This window comes from Lithobates pipiens, unplaced genomic scaffold, assembly GCF_037356315.1.
Source record: "Lithobates pipiens isolate NorthernLeopardFrog02 unplaced genomic scaffold, aLitPip1_a1.2 Scaffold_25, whole genome shotgun sequence".
NCBI classification, from domain to species: domain Eukaryota; kingdom Metazoa; phylum Chordata; class Amphibia; order Anura; family Ranidae; genus Lithobates; species Lithobates pipiens.
The window spans coordinates 193,442,576-193,462,536 of record NW_027507787.1 but is presented as its reverse complement, the minus strand read 5'-3'; the positions used below and the strand labels follow the sequence as shown (position 1 = coordinate 193,462,536).

At 42.7% G+C, this 19,961-nt stretch overlaps 1 protein-coding gene across 1 annotated transcript; it reads right to left on the bottom strand.

Annotated features, from left to right (window-relative positions):
- Window positions 1-1,846: 1,846 nt before the first annotated feature.
- Window positions 1,847-8,678, bottom strand: LOC143929969 (olfactory receptor 13G1-like). The gene is made up of 3 exons (XM_077453886.1): window positions 8,573-8,678; window positions 7,596-7,722; window positions 1,847-5,116 (listed from the first exon to the last, which is right to left on the bottom strand). The coding sequence occupies exons 2-3, from the start codon at window positions 7,625-7,627 to the stop codon at window positions 4,150-4,152; spliced, it is 999 nt and encodes a 332-aa protein (XP_077310012.1). The 5' UTR covers window positions 7,628-7,722; window positions 8,573-8,678; the 3' UTR covers window positions 1,847-4,149.
- Between the last annotated feature and the right edge of the window lie 11,283 nt (window positions 8,679-19,961).

The window sequence follows — 19,961 nt, the reverse complement described above, 5'->3', positions numbered from 1 at the left end:
CAGTCATGTGACGCCTGACTGCAGAAGGCAATACCTGCTCCATACTGCCAGGATCCCTCCGCTGGTGGACACCAGTACTGCGGACCAAAGATTACATAATTCCAGCAGGAGACACCTGCTGGTGGATCGCAGTACTGCATGCCAAATGATTGATATTACCAGCGAAGGGAACCTTTCCTGACAGCAGGCTAATATTTGGCTTGCAGCCGCTTAGCATTGTGTGCCATTGCAGAGCCTGTCATCTTCTGTTACCTTAAAGCTGCAATGAAATCTGCAGTGCCATATGCAGGCTTATTTTGTTAATGAACCCTTATGCTGCATACACACCATCCGGTGGAGTACGGCGGACAATACGCTGGACTTTGCAGCGGAGGTCCGAACGAGCGGACTTGCCCACACACAACCAGACTTTTCTGGCAGACTAGTTCCGGCGGACAATCCACTAGACTTTTGGCGGAGGTCTGGTGGACTTTTCAAATGAATGGACTTGCCCACACATGGAGTAAAGTCCGTTCATTTTGAACGTGACTCCAGGTAGAGGGGACTAGTGAAGGAAGTCAATGTCGCCGCCTCAATCAGTGAGATTAACACCTTGCTGGCCCCATCGCCTGGCATGGTTTTTAAGGGGAACCCCTACACCGAAAATATGCTGTGGGGGGTCCTCCCAAAGTCCATACTAGACCCTTATCCGAGCATGCAGCCCAGCAGTCAGAGAAGGGGGTGGGGACGAGCGAGTGCCCCCCTCCTGAACCGCTGCATTCCCTCAACATGGGAGGGTGCTTTGGGAAGGGAGGCCCTGTGGCCCCCCCACCCCAAAGCACCTTGTCCCCATGTTGATGAGGACAAGGGCCTCTTCCTGACAACCCTGGCCGTTGGTTGTCGGTGTCTGCGGGCGGGGGGCTTAACGGAATCCGGGAGCCCCCTTTAATAAGGGGGCCCACAGATCCCGGCCCCCCACCCTATGTGAATGAATATGGGGTACATCGTACCCCTACCCATTCACCTGAGGGAAAAAGTGTCAATAAAAAAAACACAACACAGGCTTTTAAAGTAGTTTATTAGACAGCTCCCGGGGTCTTCTTCCGACTTCAGGGGGCTTCTCTCCGCGCTCCTCCGCTATCTTCTGCAGGCCAACGCTAGTAAAAGAGTTGGAAGAAGATAGCAGAGGAGCCCAGCAGAAGAACCGAAGAGTGGGAGAAGTCGGAAGAAGACCCCCGAAGTCGGAAGAAGAGCCCTGGACGGCGGCAATGAAGGAGAAAGCCGGCCTCCTCTGCTAGTAAAAGAGCGGTAAAAGAGCAGAAGATAGTGGAGAAGCCCGGCGAGAAGACCCCCCGAAGTCAGAAGAAGACTCCCGGAGCTGTCTAATAAACTACTTTAAAAACCTGTGTTGTGCTTTTTTTTATTGACACTTTTTCCCTCAGGTGAATGGGTAGGGGTACGATGTACCCCATACTCATTCACAGAGGGTGGGGGTGCGGGCTCCTGGATTCCGATAAGCCCCCCGCCCACAGACCCCGACAACCAACAGCCAGGGTTGTCGGGAAGAGGCCCTTGTCCTCATAAACATGGGGACAAGGTGCTTTGGGGTGGAACCCCCCATGTTGAGGTCACGCGGCCTGGTACGGTTCAGGGGGGGCCCTTGCGGCCAGCTGCGTGCTCGGATAAGGGTCTGGTATAGACTTTGGGGGGACCCCTACGCCATTTTTTCGGCGTAGGGGTTCCCCTTAAAATCCATACCAGGCGACGGGGCTAGCAAGGTGTCAATCTTGCTGATGGAGGCGGCGACATTGACTTCCTTCGCTAGTCCCGTCTACCTGGAGTCACGTTCAAAATGAACAGGCTTTACTCGGTGTGTGGGCAAGTCCATCCATTTGAAAACTCCGGCGGACTAGCACACAGATGAGCGGATTGTCCGCCGGAAAGCCGAGTCTGGCAGACAATTATGATTCAAGACTTCTTTCAAAGTCCGCCAGACTAAGTCCACCGGATAGTCCGATTGTGTGTATTATTCTGACTGATTCCAGAATGTCGTAGAGTAATTGCTCAGGTATGTCTAAAGCTGAAGAGATAACGTTACGAACATCCCAAATATGTATTTAAAGAGAAGGGGTGGGGCAAGTAGGATTTTTCCGTTATAAGACATTACAACAATTTTTGTTTCAAAACATTAAAGTTTATTTTACATACAGTATAATCAACATTACAATTTAAAAACATTCAACATTGCATAGTATATTCCTCTAATGCCCTGTACACACGAACGGACTATCCGGCGGACTTGGTCGGCGAACCAGAGTCCGCCGGACAATCCGCCCGTGTGTGGGCTCCGGCTGACTTTTTTTTCCCAAAAGTCCTGCAGACTTAGAAAGAAGTTTTGACTCAAAATTCTCCACCGGACTCGGCAGTCCGACGGACAATCCAGCTGTCTGTGTGCTAGTCCGTCGGACTTTTGAAATGAACGGACTTGCCCGCACATGGAGGAAAGTCCGTTCATTTTGAACGAGGCTCCAGGTAGATGGAACTAGCGAAGGAAGTCAATGTCGCCGCCTCCATCGGCGAGATTCACACGTAGCTGGCCCCGTCACCTAGTATAGACTTAAAGGGGAAGCCCTACACCGGAAAAAAGGCGTGGGGGTGCCCCCCAAAGTCCATATCAGACCCTTATCCAAGAACGCAGCCCAGCCGGGGGGGCTTTGGGGATGGGGGGCCCTGCGGCCTTCTGCACTATTAGCACTTCTGCTGGAGACTCCACACCCTCTGCTCTGGTTAACCGTTGTGGCAGGAGGCTGGCTTCCTCCACTCCCAAATGGTGTAGCTGCCATTGGGGAGGTGAGCCGGCTGCTTCCTTTTCCATTCCCTCATCTGTTTGCTGGGATGACATTTCTCAGTCACTGTCTTCCAAGCGCATGGATGCTTGTTGGGGAGTGACAATCACCTTCTCACCCTGGGCCTCTGGAACTGCCGCAGGTGTAGAGCAGAGGTTTTGGACCCTCTGTCTAATTGTCAGCGCTTCAGATTTGGAGACGGCAATCTCTAGATTTTCCACTGCCAATTCTCTGGCATGCTGCTGAACGCATTCATGCAGTTTCCTGTATTCCCTTTCCAGATTCTGTTCCTTCCTTAGCAAATATTCTAGGTCAGGTATATATTTATATAAAATAAAACATTAATTTTTTTAGTTACATAATAAACAAAGAGTATATGTAAATTATATAGTTGAATGTGTAATTGTGTAGTTAATTATAAAAAGCAAGTGATGCAAGTGATTAGAACATTGTATTTAGACTAACAAGCCCTTTTTCAAATATTTATGTATTTTTTTAAAGAAGAAAATAGACAAATAAGAAATAGCAAGCCATATAGGGTCATACACGTAATAGGATTACATGAACAATACTACCACAGGCCCAAAATGGCTACAATGGCACATCAGATATATAATGTCATCCACAATGTAACATCAGTCATACTTAGAAAATAAACAATATATTTAACCCTTCACAGGAAAACATAACACTGGATTATAGACCACGTGGCAAGTACATGACATGCTCATATTAACTGAAACAGACTAGCAACAGAAGAGAAAAGCGAGGGGAAGAGGAAGAAAAAAAAAAGTGAAAACACAGTGACATCGGGATCTGAGCATTCAACCACTGAACCATAGCCTTGGTTGGTTCCAAATACATCTAGAATAGTCAAAATCAAGCTATAAATATGATTTAAAAAAATTGTCAGAGTCCATGTAGAGCAACCAAGGACAACATATGTCAAAATGGGCTTTTGTATTCATAATGTGGCACAATTTCTTGGCCCACTTAGCAATTGTGGGGTTAACAGAAGATTTCCAGTGCCATGGTATAACCGCGCAAGCTTCGAATAGAAAAAAAACAAAGGAGGCCCTTAGAAATGAGAGATACAGATCTAGGTAGGATTGTGAGAAGAGCAATTTGAGGGGTGCATGTATGCCACACAAGGTGACTTAATGAAATAATGCAAAACATTGTACCAAAGAGATTGAATATCAGGACAATCCAGATGTGTCCTAGGGTAGCATTGTCTCCCCTACATCTCCAACAGTTGTCTGGAATTGAAGGTAGCATTCTAGCCCATATCATAATTAATTCAAAATTATTTGCTTAGTTTATCTTAATACATTATTTTTCTCCTAAGATTTTTGACCCCAACTTTAATTTCTTGATTTTTCAAACTATATATTATTGGGTTCAATAATGGAATTATTACACCAGATAAAAGAGCAAAAAACTTGTCCCTTGCTGGAGAATAGCTTGATGTAGGTCTCATGTATAAACAAAATAATGTCCCATAGAAAATAATAACGCAAGTTAGGTGGGAGGAACAAGTAGAAAATGCTTTACGCTGACCTTCAGATGTTTTAATCTTTAGAATTGTGGAAATAATAAACATGTAAGATATTATGGTAAACAGGAAAGCATTAAATGTTATCAGCACACCCTCTATATAATTCATAATTTCAACATCAAATGTACTGCTGCAAGTAAGCTTTAGTATAGGGGCAATATCACAATAAAAATGATCAATGAATCTCAAGCCACAAAAGGACAGTTTAGAGATTAACACAATATGTCCTATAGTAATTATAAAACTAAAGGTCCATGCCAAAGTAGCAAGTGATGCACACTTAACTAAACTCATTAACAGAAAATATCTAAGCGGATGGCAGATTGCTAAATATCGATCATATGCCATGACCTCCAGTAGGAGTACCTGTGTACATGTCAGTGCTATGTAAAAATACATTTGGGTCATGCATCTAGCAAAAGATATACCATTGTAGAATGTGACCAGCATGTTCATTACATTTGGTAAAATATTTGAAGCATATATGATGTCTGCAGCTGAAAGGTTCATCAAAAATATATACATGGGAGTGTGCAAATTGGGATTTCCTAAAATAATGGTAAATATACTTAAGTTGCCAAAGAAGATGCTAAAATATACGAGTAAGCAAACCAGAAATACTGGCAAGCGAGCCGCTGGGACGTCAGATAGACCTCTGATGAAGAAACCTGTCCCATTGAATTTGCCTTCTAAATTCATTTTCAGAATGATTTCAGAGGATCTCCATAAGGATCTAAACAAGAGAAAAATGTTGATGTTTGAAAAGCAGATCAGAAGACCAGAGAAAGAGCTACAGTTTTTTTTGCCTCACATACCCAGACATCTCAAGTCTCCCGAAAAGTGCGGGAGACTCCCACATTTCTTCAGCTGCTCCCACACACCCGCAAGTGCCTCCCAATCTCCCGGGAATGATCAGAGCCCTAGGGATCAGCTGTGATCACGATCTTTGTATAGATTTTTAGCTGACAGCTGCTTCTCGTTCTCTCCCTCCCGCGGCTGATGGCTATAAATCTATACAGGGAGATCGGTAATCACAGCTGTTCCTCCAGCCGCACCGAACATCCCCCCTGCTCTCTGTGTGTTCCTCCTCTGCCCTCCTTGTCCCCCGCAGCCGGCTCCCCTCCTCTCCTGCCAGCTGTGGGGGAACTAGTAATAGGACACAGTGGGTGAGATCACTCCAGTGTCCTGTGATTACTGAGCAGGGTAAAGCCTCTGTCTCCTGTTCATTCATCTTTAGTGCTGAGAAAGGGACTGGGGAATGTGTCCTCAATCCCTTTGTCTGTCTTAAAGAGGAGATGCCAGGGGTCTGCTTAGACCCCTGAAATCTCACCAAAGCCACCCAAAAAATATTGTAAAAAATAAAAAAAAATGTAAAAGTGTAGAAAAATAAAATAAACTACTGGCACTACTGTCCCCTGCCCTACCCACACTGACCACTGCCCCAACCCCCTCCCCACAAAAAGCATTGTGGAAAAAAAATAAAAACAAATTAAATTATAAAAAAAGATCAATTATTAAAAAAAAAAAAAAATACTGACACCATCCACTGCCACCCACCCCAACCCCCTTCCCCAGAAGCACTGCAAAAAAATATTGAGAAAGTGATTTAAAAAATATTTTGCCACGAAGGGGTGCTGGGTGTTGCGGGCGTGAAGCGCCACCTCCCTGAAATTAGTTTTTGCAGGTTGGGACATCTGCATACCATTTAACAGGCCAGGTTTGCAAGATAACTGAAATACATCACAGGTGATATCATTTGCTGCTCAGTGATAGCAGTATTCTAGTCTGCATCTCCCCATCTATTCTGCATCTCCCTATCTGCATCTCCCTAATACTTAAAATCTAGCCTGTTAGTGTGTCCTGAGTGTGTCCTGAGGACAGGATTTGAGAACCACTGGTTTAAAGGCTTCTTCAGCTAATTGTGACTTTTTTTGGAGGAGAGAAATTAATATGATATTAGCTTTGTCTATGTTATAGGGCTATACTTAGTAAGATCCTAATGCCCTGTACATACGACCGGTTTTCCCATCGGAATAAACGCAGAATTTTTTTCCGACGGAGTTCCGACGGAATTCTGCTGAAACTGTCTTGCATACACACAATCACACCAAAGTCCGATCGTCAAGAACGCGGTGACGTATAGCACATATGAGGGGACTAGAAAAAGGAAGTTCAATAGCCAGTAGCCAAGAGCTTCTGTCTCGTACTTGCTTCAGAGAATGCGCCGTTTTTGGTCCGTCGGAATAGCATACAGACGAGCGTTTTTTCCGATAGGAATTGGTTCCATCGGAAATATTTAGAACATGATCTATTTCTAGGTCTGTCAGAATTTCCGAAGAAAAAAGTCAGATGAGCCATACACATGATTGGAATATACAATGAAAATCTTCCGTCTGACTTTTTCTGTCAGACATTCCGCTCGTGTTAGAGTATGGTTAGTAGGCTTATGCAGTCTTTGCCTCTCCATACAAATAAGATATGCCCACATTTGGTGGACCTTTCCTTGTTATTGTCCCCTCTCCTTCCCTTCTGTTTTTGCAATATAACATATTTTAAACAAGTGTGATCTTTACTTAAGCTCTTGCATAAAATAAGAAAATAAATAAATGAAAAAAAAAACAGAAGACCTGGTAATGTACATCTTTCTCTATATTTGTCAGTGGATGGTCACAACAGGTTAATTTTCAAATTAATGTTCATATATTGTCTCAACAGTAGTAGACAGACAGGCAGTGTTAAATCATACCATTGTTCATCTCCGCTCTGGGCTAAACTTCCTTCACATCCAAAAACAGAATTTTTGAGATGTAGATTAATAAGTTATTGGGGCATCTACAATACTCTGGAAATAAAAAACATAATTTTCTACTTTAAAAAGACAAAAAAAAGCTACATTGCTATCCTCAATCAATAACTTGTGGTTATTGTGTTCAATGTTAGCAAATAAAGCTAAAAATATGCAATTTACTTGTGATGTTGTATAATAAATTATCCCCTTTTCATTGTTATACTGCTTATTGTGGGTCAGTTATGTAACTTTATAGCACTTACTTGTTCCTTGAAAATGTCATTGAGATTATTCCTAGAATAGATTTGGATAACTTGTTTTAAAGGATTTTTAATAGGTTCCCCAAAGCCTAGAGGTGGATTGTTTGTTTTATAAAGGATATTATGGACACAAAGAACTCAAACATTAAAAAAATTGTACTTACCTATACATATATGTTTCTGAATGCCTTATCATATATAAAGATATAGAACAGGAGGATAGGACATTAAATGTAAGTCTTGTTAATTCAAGGGCCTCCTATTTATACTGTGTAAGAAAAATTAACAACTCTGTTGAGAGATGGAAGTATGGGGAATAAAATGATCATTGAATCTTTGTATGCAGGACAAAAACAGCTAAACATCTATAATGATTAAAAAAAGTAAACTTAAAAAGGGAAAATTTAGCCTTTAGATCCCTTTTTTATTAATGATAAACAGGGCACACATTCAGCCAATACAAGCAAAATGTTGGCTTTGTCTCATTTCTTTCCTAAAAAATCTTGATAACCCAAGCAGATACATAGAATTGGGAAATTGCTGGATGTTGGAGAATCAAAAAGGCACCACATCCCTTAATTTAAAAAGATTTTGTAAAGAGAAGATAGTGGGACTTTCAAGGTTCCTAGAACAAATCAGAAAACATATACATAAAAAATGTATTTATACAAAGTTGAAAAAAATCATCATGATATTATCATACAATAACCATATGTAAGAGAAAGACTGCAGTATTTTCTTTCTTTACATGTTTCGCCATACAATGGCTTCCTCAGGAGATAAGTACTGCGTATATAGTCACTACAGATTAAAAACAGATTACTAGGATCATGAAATAGTATACACAATTATATAGATAACATAAAAGAAAAAAACACATGATAGACATTCTCAAAAAGGCATAAACAAAGGAGCTTAGAGGTTCCCCACCTGATAGTACCATGCATCCAAAAAAAGGCATCAAATTACGGTTCAGATGTCAGGAGGACATTGACATTTTGGGAGATATCTGGTGCACCACAGAGGGGGATAGAGGAACCCCAGTGTACATGGGCCTGTGGAGTACGAGGATATTTTAGGGCCACTAACAAATGCATCCAAGACAAATATAGATATTAACCAAAAAGGGGGGTTGACCTACCAGTAAATCAAAGGTTTGAGAGTTGATTTCCAATAAATGAAGAAATAACAACGCTCATCCCAGTATTAAGGAAACATTCTTAGTTGTTTCTTATTATAGGATATTAGTCTTCCCTTGAGTGGAGTCATGATGTTACTCATCCTAAATTATAAAAAAATACACAAGAGAACAATTCAATATCAATCATTCCACATCATCTTCTGCCAGAGAAGGAATGGATTGAATGCATACCAAAGCTTTCATTTACCTTTAACAGAACAATGCCTGACACCTCTCTTCACTCCTCACTCCAAGAATGGCCGCTTCAACAAAAGGACAGCTAAGAAGGTCCATTTATACCCCCCGCCACATCCACCTGCGTCCAATGGCACCATTGGAAATGCGGACATGCAGAAAAGCCACTGCGCATGCACGAGCTGCACCAGATGTGAGGTCACAGCTAAGCACGTTGAAGCCAACGGCACCATATTGGAAAATCCACCTAGAGCTAAGAGTAAATTCAGGCAACACCATCAGACACTCAATCACCCACAGACCAAAGGACAGCAGGCCAGAACCTACCTAGGGAAAGCGCTAATATAGTGGCAGATGGCGCCATCGCTGCAGACCCATAGGGATACCCCAGAGCCATCCGTATGGCCACCCATCTCCCAGCAACAATCCTCCATAATTAACGATATGGTAAATGCCATCTAGTGGCCTAAATGGGTAATAACAACCCAAATCTGTACATCTAGTGGGTGTGGACAAATGAGCATAAAAAAAATACATCTAAATATATTTATGTATCCCTATAGTACCATTAGAAAATATAAAGAAAGTCTGAGGTAATAACGGGGTTCAGGTATGCCATCAAAAATTGGGGCCCCTGAACAGCTCCTACCCTCAAAGCCATATTGAGTTACAATAAATAAATACAAAAATAAACAAGAAAGCATAAACTTAAATATATCAGATCAAAAAATCTTTTTTTGAGCATAGTCTAAAAGTTCTCTTTGTAAAAGAGAAGACTTTAATGGCTAACAAGAAAGGCTTGTAACTAATGGACTCGTTCAGTCCAGGATGTTTAATAGCTGATAAGGTATGGATCCATTTTGTATCACGCTGTAAAAGTAATTTGTCAACACCCCCCCCCCCCCATTATGTATAGGTATGTGCTGAAGGGCAAAAAATGTCATCTTGGATAACCTAAACCAGTGATGGCGAACTTTGGCACCCCAGATGTTTTAGAATTACATTTTCCATGACGCTCAACTACAGTGCAGAGTCCATGAGCATCATGGGAAATGTAGTCCCAAAAAATCTGGGATGCCAAGGTTCGCCATCACTGACCTAAACCCATGATAGAGACCCATGTTTTGGCTAACTGGAGTCTCCATTTTCTTTTTGGAGACCAATGACACATGATCTCTAACCCTGTGAAAAAAGGGTCTTTTGGTTTTGCCGATGTAAAAGGCCTTGCACTCACATTCCATATAATATACAACGCCTATCGTCTGGCAATCACCATAAAAATTGGGCCTATAGATTTCTCCATTTGGAATTATTACCTGACTAGCCTTTATAAGATATCTGCAAAAATTACATCTTCCACATGACCTAGTCCCCATACTTTTTCAAGCCTGATGTTTAGATTGAATTGTTAAATGACTACGGACAAGTTGAACCATTATGAATTGTGACCTTTTATAGGTAATTTGAGGGTATTTTGATACGTCCTCGGATACTAATAGATGCCAATATTTATTGATAATATCTCTGACTCGCCGATGCTGTCCTGAAAAGCAAATTTTTAGTTGGACTTTTTGATCATTTTTTTTTGTTTTATTGTCAAAAATTGGGGTGTCTCTTTCTCTCATGTTAGTCCTATGCTAGGCTTTTTTGAGGCATGATCGAGTGTAGCCTCTTACCAGAAGCGATTTTGCAAGGCTTTAGCCTCTATCTCATAGTCTTCCTGTCAACTGCAATTATTTTTCAATTTAGGATGGGAACTTGTAGAGTTAAGAATTGTATTGCTTGCTGATGGTTCGCGGAATAAGGTTGAAGCAATATTTCCATGATCATTGATGACAATTTGGATATTAACCAGTTGCCGACCGCCGCACGACGATGTACGTCGATAGCATGGCACGGGCAGGCATATTGGCGTACATGTACGTCCCTTGCCTCCCGCGGGTCGGGGGCCCGATCGGGCCCCCGCCCGGTGCCTGCGGCGGTCGGTATTCGTGCGGGAGCGATCCCGGACGAGGGGACGGCCATTCGTTCATGGCCACCCCCTCGCGATCGCTCCCGACGAATAGGAATCCCCCGTGACATCACTTCCTCTCCTGTAATGTAAACACAGGAGAGGAAGTGATGTATTCTCTCCTCCGTGTCGGTATTTTTCGTTCCGACACGGAGGAGAGCGGATCGGTGAGTTGCACCAACACTCTACACACACAGTAGAACATGCCAGGCACACTCACACCCCCCCTTTACCCCCCGATCACCCCCCCAATTACCCCTGCCCCCCAGTCACAGTGACACCAATGTCATTTTTTTTTTTTTTTTTTGCATTGGTGTCATTTGTGACTGTAATAACTGTTAGGGCAGTTAGAGTTAGCCCCCTTTAGTTCTAATGTACCCCCCTAACCCCCCCAATAAAGGTTTAACCCCGTGATCACCCCCCGTCGCCAGTGTCACTAAGGCTGGGTTCACATTGCAGCGGTTTATGAGAGCGAATGTGATTCGCACCGCACTGCAGTGCAAATCACATCCGATCTCTGTGCGATTCGAGTTCAGCCATTCGCCGCACCCGCCACACCCGCCGCACCCACCGCAAATTCGCACGGGACCCTTTTTTTGGCCCGCAGCAGAATCGGATCGCATGGGTGTTCACACCATGCGATCCGAGTTTGCAGATCGCACTGCGATATGCGAACTGATCTGGGGGTGTCAGTAACATTTCACTGACACTCCCAGCAGTTCGCATAGGGCAGTGTGAACTGCCGCCGGGAGGCATGCGATGCGGGAACCCGCCGCGCATTCGTGGCGTTCCCGCATCGCTCCAGTGTGAACCCAGCCTAATAAGCGATCGTTTTTCTGATCGCTGTATTAGTGTCACAGGTGACGCTAGTTAGGCAGGTAGGTATTTAGGTTCGCCGCAGCTTTTTATAGCGCCAGGGACCCCCATATACTACCGCATAAACCCCCCTGATTGCCCCCTAGTTAACCCTTTCACCAGTGATCACCATATAACTGTTACAGGTGACGCTGGTTGGTTAGTTATTTTTTATAGTTTCAGGGCACCCGCCATTTATTACCTAATAAAGGTTTAACCCCCTGATCACCCGGCGGGTGTCATTTGTGACTAATAACTGTTAGGGCAGTTAGGGTTAGCCCCCTTTAGTTCTAAGGTACCCCCCTAACCCCCCCAATAAAGGTTTAACCCCGTGATCACCCCCCGTCGCCAGTGTCACTAAGGCTGGGTTCACATTGCAGCGGTTTATGAGAACGGATGTGATTCGCACCGCACTGCAGTGCAAATCACATCCGATCTCTGTGCGATTCGAGTTCAGCCATTCGCCGCACCCGCCGCACCCGCCGCAAATTCGCACGGGACCCTTTTTTTGGCCCGCAGCAGAATCGGATCGCATGGGTGTTCACACCATGCGATCCGAGTTTGCAGATCGCACTGCGATATGCGAACTGATCTGGGGGTGTCAGTAACATTTCACTGACACTCCCAGCAGTTCGCATAGGGCAGTGTGAACTGCCGCCGGGAGGCATGCGATGCGGGAACCCGCCGCGCATTCGTGGCGTTCCCGCATCGCTCCAGTGTGAACCCAGCCTAATAAGCGATCGTTTTTCTGATCGCTGTATTAGTGTCACAGGTGACGCTAGTTAGGCAGGTAGGTATTTAGGTTCGCCGCAGCTTTTTATAGCGCCAGGGACCCCCATATACTACCGCATAAAGCCCCCTGATTGCCCCCTAGTTAACCCTTTCACCAGTGATCACCATATAACTGTTACAGGTGACGCTGGTTGGTTAGTTATTTTTTTATAGTTTCAGGGCACCCGCCATTTATTACCTAGTCTCACTAGTGTACCCCTAAATTTAGGGGTGTCTACTTTCCAAAATGGGGTCATTTGGGGGGGGTTTGTGCCATCTTGGCATTTTATGGCCTTCAAAACTGTAACGCCCTTAGAAAGCCTGAAGGCGGTGCTTGGTTTTCGGGGCCCCGTACGCGGCTAGGCTCCCAAAAAGTCCCACATATGTGGTATCCCCGTACTCAGGAGAAGCAGCAGAATTTATTTTGGGGTGTCATTTCACATATGCCCATGGCATGCGTGAGCAATATATCATTTAGTGACAACTTTGTGAAAAAAAAAAAAAAAAAAAAAGTTTGTAATTTTCCCGCAACTTGTGGCAAAATATAAAATATTCCATGGACTCAACATGCCTCTCAGCAAATAGCTTGGGGTGTCTACTTTCTAAAATGGGGTCATTTGTGGGGGTTTTGTGCCATCTTGGCATTTTATGGCCTTCAAAACTGTAATAGGTAGTGAGAAGTGAACTCAAAAATTTACGCCCTTAGAAAGCCTGAAGGCGGTGCTTGGTTTTCGGGGCCCCGTACGCGGCTAGGCTCCCAAAAAGTCCCACATATGTGGTATCCCCGTACTCAGGAGAAGCAGCAGAATTTATTTTGGGGTGTCATTTCACATATGCCCATGGCATGTGTGAGCAATATATCATTTAGTGACAACTTTGTGAAAAAAAAAAAAAAAAAAAAAGTTTGTAATTTTCCCGCAACTTGTGGCAAAATATAAAATATTCCATGAACTCAACATGCCTCTCAGCAAATAGCTTGGGGTGTCTACTTTCTAAAATGGGGTCATTTGTGGGGGTTTTGTGCCATCTTGGCATTTTATGGCCTTCAAAACTGTAATAGGTAGTGAGAAGTGAACTCAAAAATTTACGCCCTTAGAAAGCCTGAAGGCGGTGCTTGGTTTTCGGGGCCCCGTACGCGGCTAGGCTCCCAAAAAGTCCCACATATGTGGTATCCCCGTACTCAGGAGAAGCAGCAGAATTTATTTTGGGGTGTTATTTCACATACGCCCATAGCATGTGTGAGCAATATATCATTTAGTGACAACTTTGTGTAAAAAAAAATAAAAAATTTTTTTTTGTCATTATTCAATCGCTTGAGGCAAAAAAATAAAATATTCAATGGGCTCAACATGCCTCTTATCAATTTCCTTAGGGGGTCTACTTTCCAAAATGGGGTCATTTGGGGGGGTTTTGTACTGCCCTGCCATTTTAGCACCTCAAGAAATGAGATAGGCAGTCGTAAACTAAAAGCTGCGTAAATTGCAGAAAACGTACCTTAGTTTGTAGATGTGACAACTTTTGCGCAAACCAATAAATATACAATTATTGACTTTTTTTTTACCAAAGACATGTGGCTGAATACATTTTGGCCTAAATGTATGACTAAAATTGAGTTTATTGGATTTTTCTAATAACAAAAAGTAGAAAATATCATTTTTTTTCAAAATTTGCGGTCTTTTTACGTTTATATCGCAAAAAATAAAAATCGCAGAGGCAATCAAATACCATCAAAAGAAAGCTCTATTTGTGGGAAGAAAAGGACGCAAATTTTGTTTGGGTACAACATTGCATGACCGCGCAATTACCAGTTAAAGCAGCGCAGTGCCAAAGTGTAAAAAGACCTCTGGTCATTTACCAGCAAAATGGTCCGGTCTGAAAGTGGTTAAGGAAGCTTATGGTTCTCTGATCGTAATTCATTGTGAATTTGAAGTTGCAATCATTCGACTTGAGAATTTCCAGAAAGGAAAATAAGTCTTCCCTGGAACCTGTCCATATCACAAAGATATCATCAATGAACCTTCGCCATATAAGTACCTTGCTGAGACTTTCTTGCAATTCTTCACATGCCCCAGGTACAGGTTGGCATACGATGGGGCACAACGCATCCCCATCAAAACCCACTGCAGCTGGATGTAATGGGACTGGTAAAACAAAAAATATTATTTGTCAAATTAAATGCAATAATCTTAAAATGAATGCAATGTAAATGGCAGCTGCACTGCCTCTCTCCACAACAAAACCCTCTATAACTCTAACCCCCAGACAATGGGGGATTGAGTTGTAGAGGGTCTCAACGTCAATGGTCACCAGCCAGGCTCCCTTTTGCAATGTAAATCCATCAAGAGCACTAAAAAGGTTGGCGGTATCTTGAATATAGTAGAGTAAAGCCAGCACATGGGGTCCTAAATAGTCACCCACGAGTTGGCTTGCTGATTCTGTTAAACAACCATTCCCTGACATGATAGGGCTTCCAGAAGGATGGTCCATATTTTTGTGTATTTCTGTGTATTTTCGTCTATGCGTATAAGGTTAGCATTCTAAATGTTTTTGCTGAGAGAAGTTCCCACTTTTTTTGCCTATAATGCCCTTATAAAATGCATGAGCGATTCGATTGGCATAGTTGATTTTTACTAGTTCTACCTGAGTATTGGTGTATACCATTTACGGTTTCTTAAAGTGTCCATTACCATTTTTTGGTACTTTTCTAAGTCCATAATCACTATATTCCTGCCCTTGTCCGCCGGTTTAATAATTATATCATACATATAACACACATGGTATTTTATTAAAGTTGCACACTGTTCAGGTTTTATTTGCCGTCCTCTTTGATATGTTTCTTTTTTTTAGAGCTAATATATATTTGACTATTTTACACTCTCTACCCCTGATGAAGGTGTAAAAAACTGGAAATGTGTCAGGTATCAGGGTACACCACCCACTGGAGAGTATTAATGTAATTTCACATCCAATGCTTCAATTGTGTTTTTTTTTTTTTGTTATGTTTGTTGTATATACAGTATTTTGTGACGTTATACGTCTTTTTATATTTGATCATCTGTTCATTTGTAACCATTGAATAACATCTTTTCTATGAAACATAGTGTTGGTGGCTTTTTAAAGTCCCCACCAGGGGGTAGCCTCTTATGTTCTATCAAATTAGGGATGGGACCACCACACTGTTCTTCTGACATGGTGGAAGCCTCTTCTTCAATAATTATATCATGTTCTTATAGGTGGTTAAGGCTCTTTGTTGAGATGGACTGAGATTAGACAATTTATAGTTCTTTTGCCATGCCGTAGATTGTATTTATTTTGTGACTTGTTGGGTGAATGCCCAAATATTGGGGTTTCCTCGAAGGACAGGAAAAGAACAGGACTTTGGTTTATAGGTTTGAGGGGGAGGATAACATCTCACTACAGCCAATGTATCAGAAACAGAGGAGGCATTCAACAAATTACTTGGAAGTTCTTCAAATGAGTCATCCAGGGAGTTAATTTCTTCTCCCAGCTCCGTCAAATCATCAAGAGCATTGATGTCATTCAGGGAGAGATCCTTTCAGATGTCATTGGATGGGAATCTCAAACTGGATTATTTGTCTTTTTTTTTTTCTTTTTTTTCTTTTTTTTTTTTTTACGTAACTCCCCCCTCCAATTGCCTATTTTCCCACTTTTGTCTTATCTCTTCTAAAGTGCAAATTCTATCACCATTCATCACATCTTTTAACATAATGTCATTTTTCTTTGCCCACCTAATAAAATATATATATTCATCCTTCCCAGGTGTAAAGTAACTTGTGTCTAATAAAGAAATTAACGGTGAGTTAAATTGCCAGTGGTTTAATTTTCCCACTTTATCCCATGTTTTAAACACATTTATTGTTAGTGGGTTTGTGCTACCTCCTAATTCTCGGTGTGCCCGTGGAATCCAAATCCTTTTTCCTAAATCTACTCTGTTTTGTGCTTTCTCAATGTTAACCCACCCTTTATCTCCCTTATCGTGTACCCAACCCGTTATTTGTGAAATAACAACTGCCTGATAGTATCTCCTAAAATTCGGAGCAGCTAGCCCTCCTCCTTGCTTCCCCCTTTCCAGTATTGCATATGGAATTCTGGGGTTCTTACACCCCCAAATGAATTTTATTACCATAGTTCTTAATTTCGTAAAGAACTCTAGTGGGACTTTTATTGGAATCATTTGGAACACGTATATTAACTTTGGTAATACAAACATTTTTAACGCGTTTATGCTCCCTATTAATGAGAGGGGTTTATGTCTCATATGTCTTAAACAATACTTGACCTTATTCAATATAGGGGGATAATTATGCAGACGACAGTGATGCTGTAAGCCTTATGCCCAAATACCCCAGCTCCCCCCTACACCAAATGAAGGGGAAGGAGGTCTGAAGTATCTTTTGTTCTTTTTTAGGCACTGTTATATTCAAAATTTCAGTTTTTGAAAAAATGTATCTTAAAATTTGTCAACTTCCCATATCTACGTATTTCCTTCATTATATTAGGCAAGGTCGCCCTGGGGTCTGATACATAAAATAATATGTCATCCGCATACACGGACACCTTATACTCCTCTTTGACTATTTTCACCCATCTTATATCTTCATTTTTTCTAATTGCGGCTAATAAGGGCTCTAGGGCTAGGACAAACAACATTGGGGGCAATGGGCACCCCTGCCTTGTGCCATTATATAGCTCCAGTGCAGGGGAGAGACTTCCATTAATTTTTATTTTTGCTGTTGGGTGGGAGTAGAATGCCATTATCCAGCTCAGCATTTTCTCTTTTATTCCCAGATATCTCAAAGTTCCCATCATGAAGCCCCAGTCAACCCTGTCAAATGCCTTCTCAGCATCAACTGACAACAGGGCGACCGGGGCTTCCCTCCTTTCAGCCTCATGTATCAACAATAGAGTTTTAAGGCAATTATCCTTTCCCTCCCTCCCTGTAACGAACCCCACTTGATCCTTATGTTCCCACTGCGGCAGCAGTAGTTTTAGCCTTCCCGCTATCACTTTAGAGAATATCTTCATATCCGTGTTCAATAAGGAAATTGGTCTGTAACTCTCTGCTGCCGTTGGATCCTTACCTTCCTTTAATATCAGAGTTATATAGGCCATCAATGCTTCTTCCCTAAGCTTTTCCCCTTCTGCTACCGTGTTCATATAGTCGCATAGTTTGGGTACCAATATCTTTTCAAACTTCTTATAATACATAATAGGGTATCTGTTCAGACCCGGACTCTTCCCAGTTGCCATCTCCCTTACTGCCCTTGACACTTCTTCCTCCGTTATTGGGGCTTCCAGTAGCTCCAATTCCTCCTCTGGGACTCCCTGCAGATCTAGCTTCCACAAATACTCTAGAATATCGTTCTTATTTCTTTTATTTTCCTCCTCCTGCCCTACCCTATATAGCTGACTATAGAAACTATGAAAGACTGCTGCTATTTCAGAGGTAGAATGCATAATTTCCCCTTTCCTGTCCTCTCCTGATCCAGAAGTTCATCCAACTCTTCTTTTTTGTTTTTCAACTCCACCCTCTCTGGTATCCCCCTCGGTCTCGTCTGTTGTTCTAATTCATATATTTCCCTATGGAGGTCCAGCATCCTTTTCCCTTTTTCTTTTTTTTCCTCATCCCAATACTTGTTAAGATTCCTCTTATGTATACTTTATGGGTTTCCCATATAGTACCTCTAGAGAATTCCTCCAACTCCTGTTCAATTTTATTTTTAACCTCAGAATCCTGAATCAAGGATTCATTGAGTCTCCACGTTCCCCTCTTAACGGGGGCATGGTCGGACAGAGAAATAGATTTTATTCCCGTATCTTTGCGTAATGGGAGCATTTGGTGTTCAATCAATACGTAGTCTATTCTAGAATATGTCCCATGTGCCGCCGGATAAAACGTATAATCCCTACTGTTCGGGTGTTTAATTCTCCAAGCATCTACCAGCTGATGTTCCAGTAATAGGGACTTTATCCTATTTTATCTTAACATTGACCAGCGAGGGGAGCCCAACGTGGAGTCCGTCCGTGGGTCAATACACATATTTAAATCTCCTGCCACTATTAATTTGCCTTTTTTAAATTCAGCCAACATACCCAAAGCCTTCCTCAGAAAACCTATCCGGGTCTCTATTCGTTGAATAGATATTTGCTATGGTATATTCCACATCGAGTAGTCTTCCTCTTACAAACAGAAATCTCCCCTCTGGATCCGCTACTTGCTTCTCCATTTCAAACCTTATGCTTTTATCAAATCCTATTGCCACCCCCCTTGCATAGCTCGATGTAGAATTGCCATAGAACCACGTAGGAAACTGCCAAGAGGATAGTCTCCCACCGGCTTCGTGTGATATATGCGTTTCCTGAAGACGTATCAAATTCACCCCATAATACTCTAGTTCCTTATTCACCCTGAATCTTTTCTTGGGAGTGTTTATGCCCCTAACACTATACGTTATCAGTTTTAACACAGTCATATATCATCTAAACCCTCCTCTCCCTTCCCCCTCTCTTCCCACGGGGGACCCATATGGTCTCCCCCTGTCAGAGGGCAAACACAGAGAGAGGGAAAGGGGGGGAGAAAGAGAGAGAGATGTCTGCAACTGAGAGAGAAAACAATCACTCGTATCAAACCCCACCCCCCTCCCCACCTCCCACCTCTCCTCCATTCAGAAGAGTGAACAAATTCCGTATTTGTTCTCTGCTTGGGTACCCCGACGTCCAACTGGTCGTCGTTTGATTTCCCAGCATTCTTTGGGGCGAGCCTCTCTGATAGCGGTCCGCCAGGTCACCCCCTCTCCTACCACCCTAACGCCCACCCAGACCCCTGATCCCCCTCCCCCCCAGGAGATAAGTGTCGATGTTTACACCCCATCTCTTCTTCCCCCTCCGGATCTGTAACCATTGCATACTGCTAAGTCTCCTCTCCCCTTCTCCCCCCTCCTCCCACCCCGGTAGAGCCTGTGGGGGGATGTCTAATTTACTGCAGAACTCTGTTAAGTCCTCTGGGAACCTTAAGACCGCAGAGCGTCCATCTCTCCTGCCCCTAAGGCACGCTGGAAATCCCCATTGATAGAGGATATTCAATGACCTCATTTGTTCCATCAAAGGTTTGAGGAGTCTTCTTCTTGTCAGTGTTTCTCCTGCCAAATCTGAAAATATCTGCAGTTCCATCTCTTTAAACAGGATTTTGTCCATCTTACGTATCTTTTCCAAAACTTGCGCCTTTTCTTCATAATAATGGAATATAACTATTACGTCCCTTGGATTTTCATTGGCTTGGAATTGGTATCTCGTGATCCTATGTACTCTATCTAATTTTAATATTTCTTCTTCGGCTCTTCCTAGTATGGGATTAAACAGATCCTGCATTACTTTGCTTATCTCCTTGTTTTTTAACTTTTCTGCTAGTCCTCTTATCCTCAAATTTTTCCTTTTTCCCTGTTTTTCTTGATCTTCGATTTTATAAAGGATCGATCTATTTGTTCTTTGGATGGATTA

What these genes read in the sequence shown, in the direction of transcription:
- LOC143929969 (XM_077453886.1), bottom strand. Translation starts at nt 7,627, where the DNA reads ATGATAAGGCATTCAGAAACATATATGTATAG. An exon ending in TCAGAAACATATATGTATAG is followed by an intron (nt 5,117 to 7,595) that starts GTAAGTACAATT and finishes TCTCTTGTTTAG; the next exon opens with ATCCTTATGGAGATCCTCTG.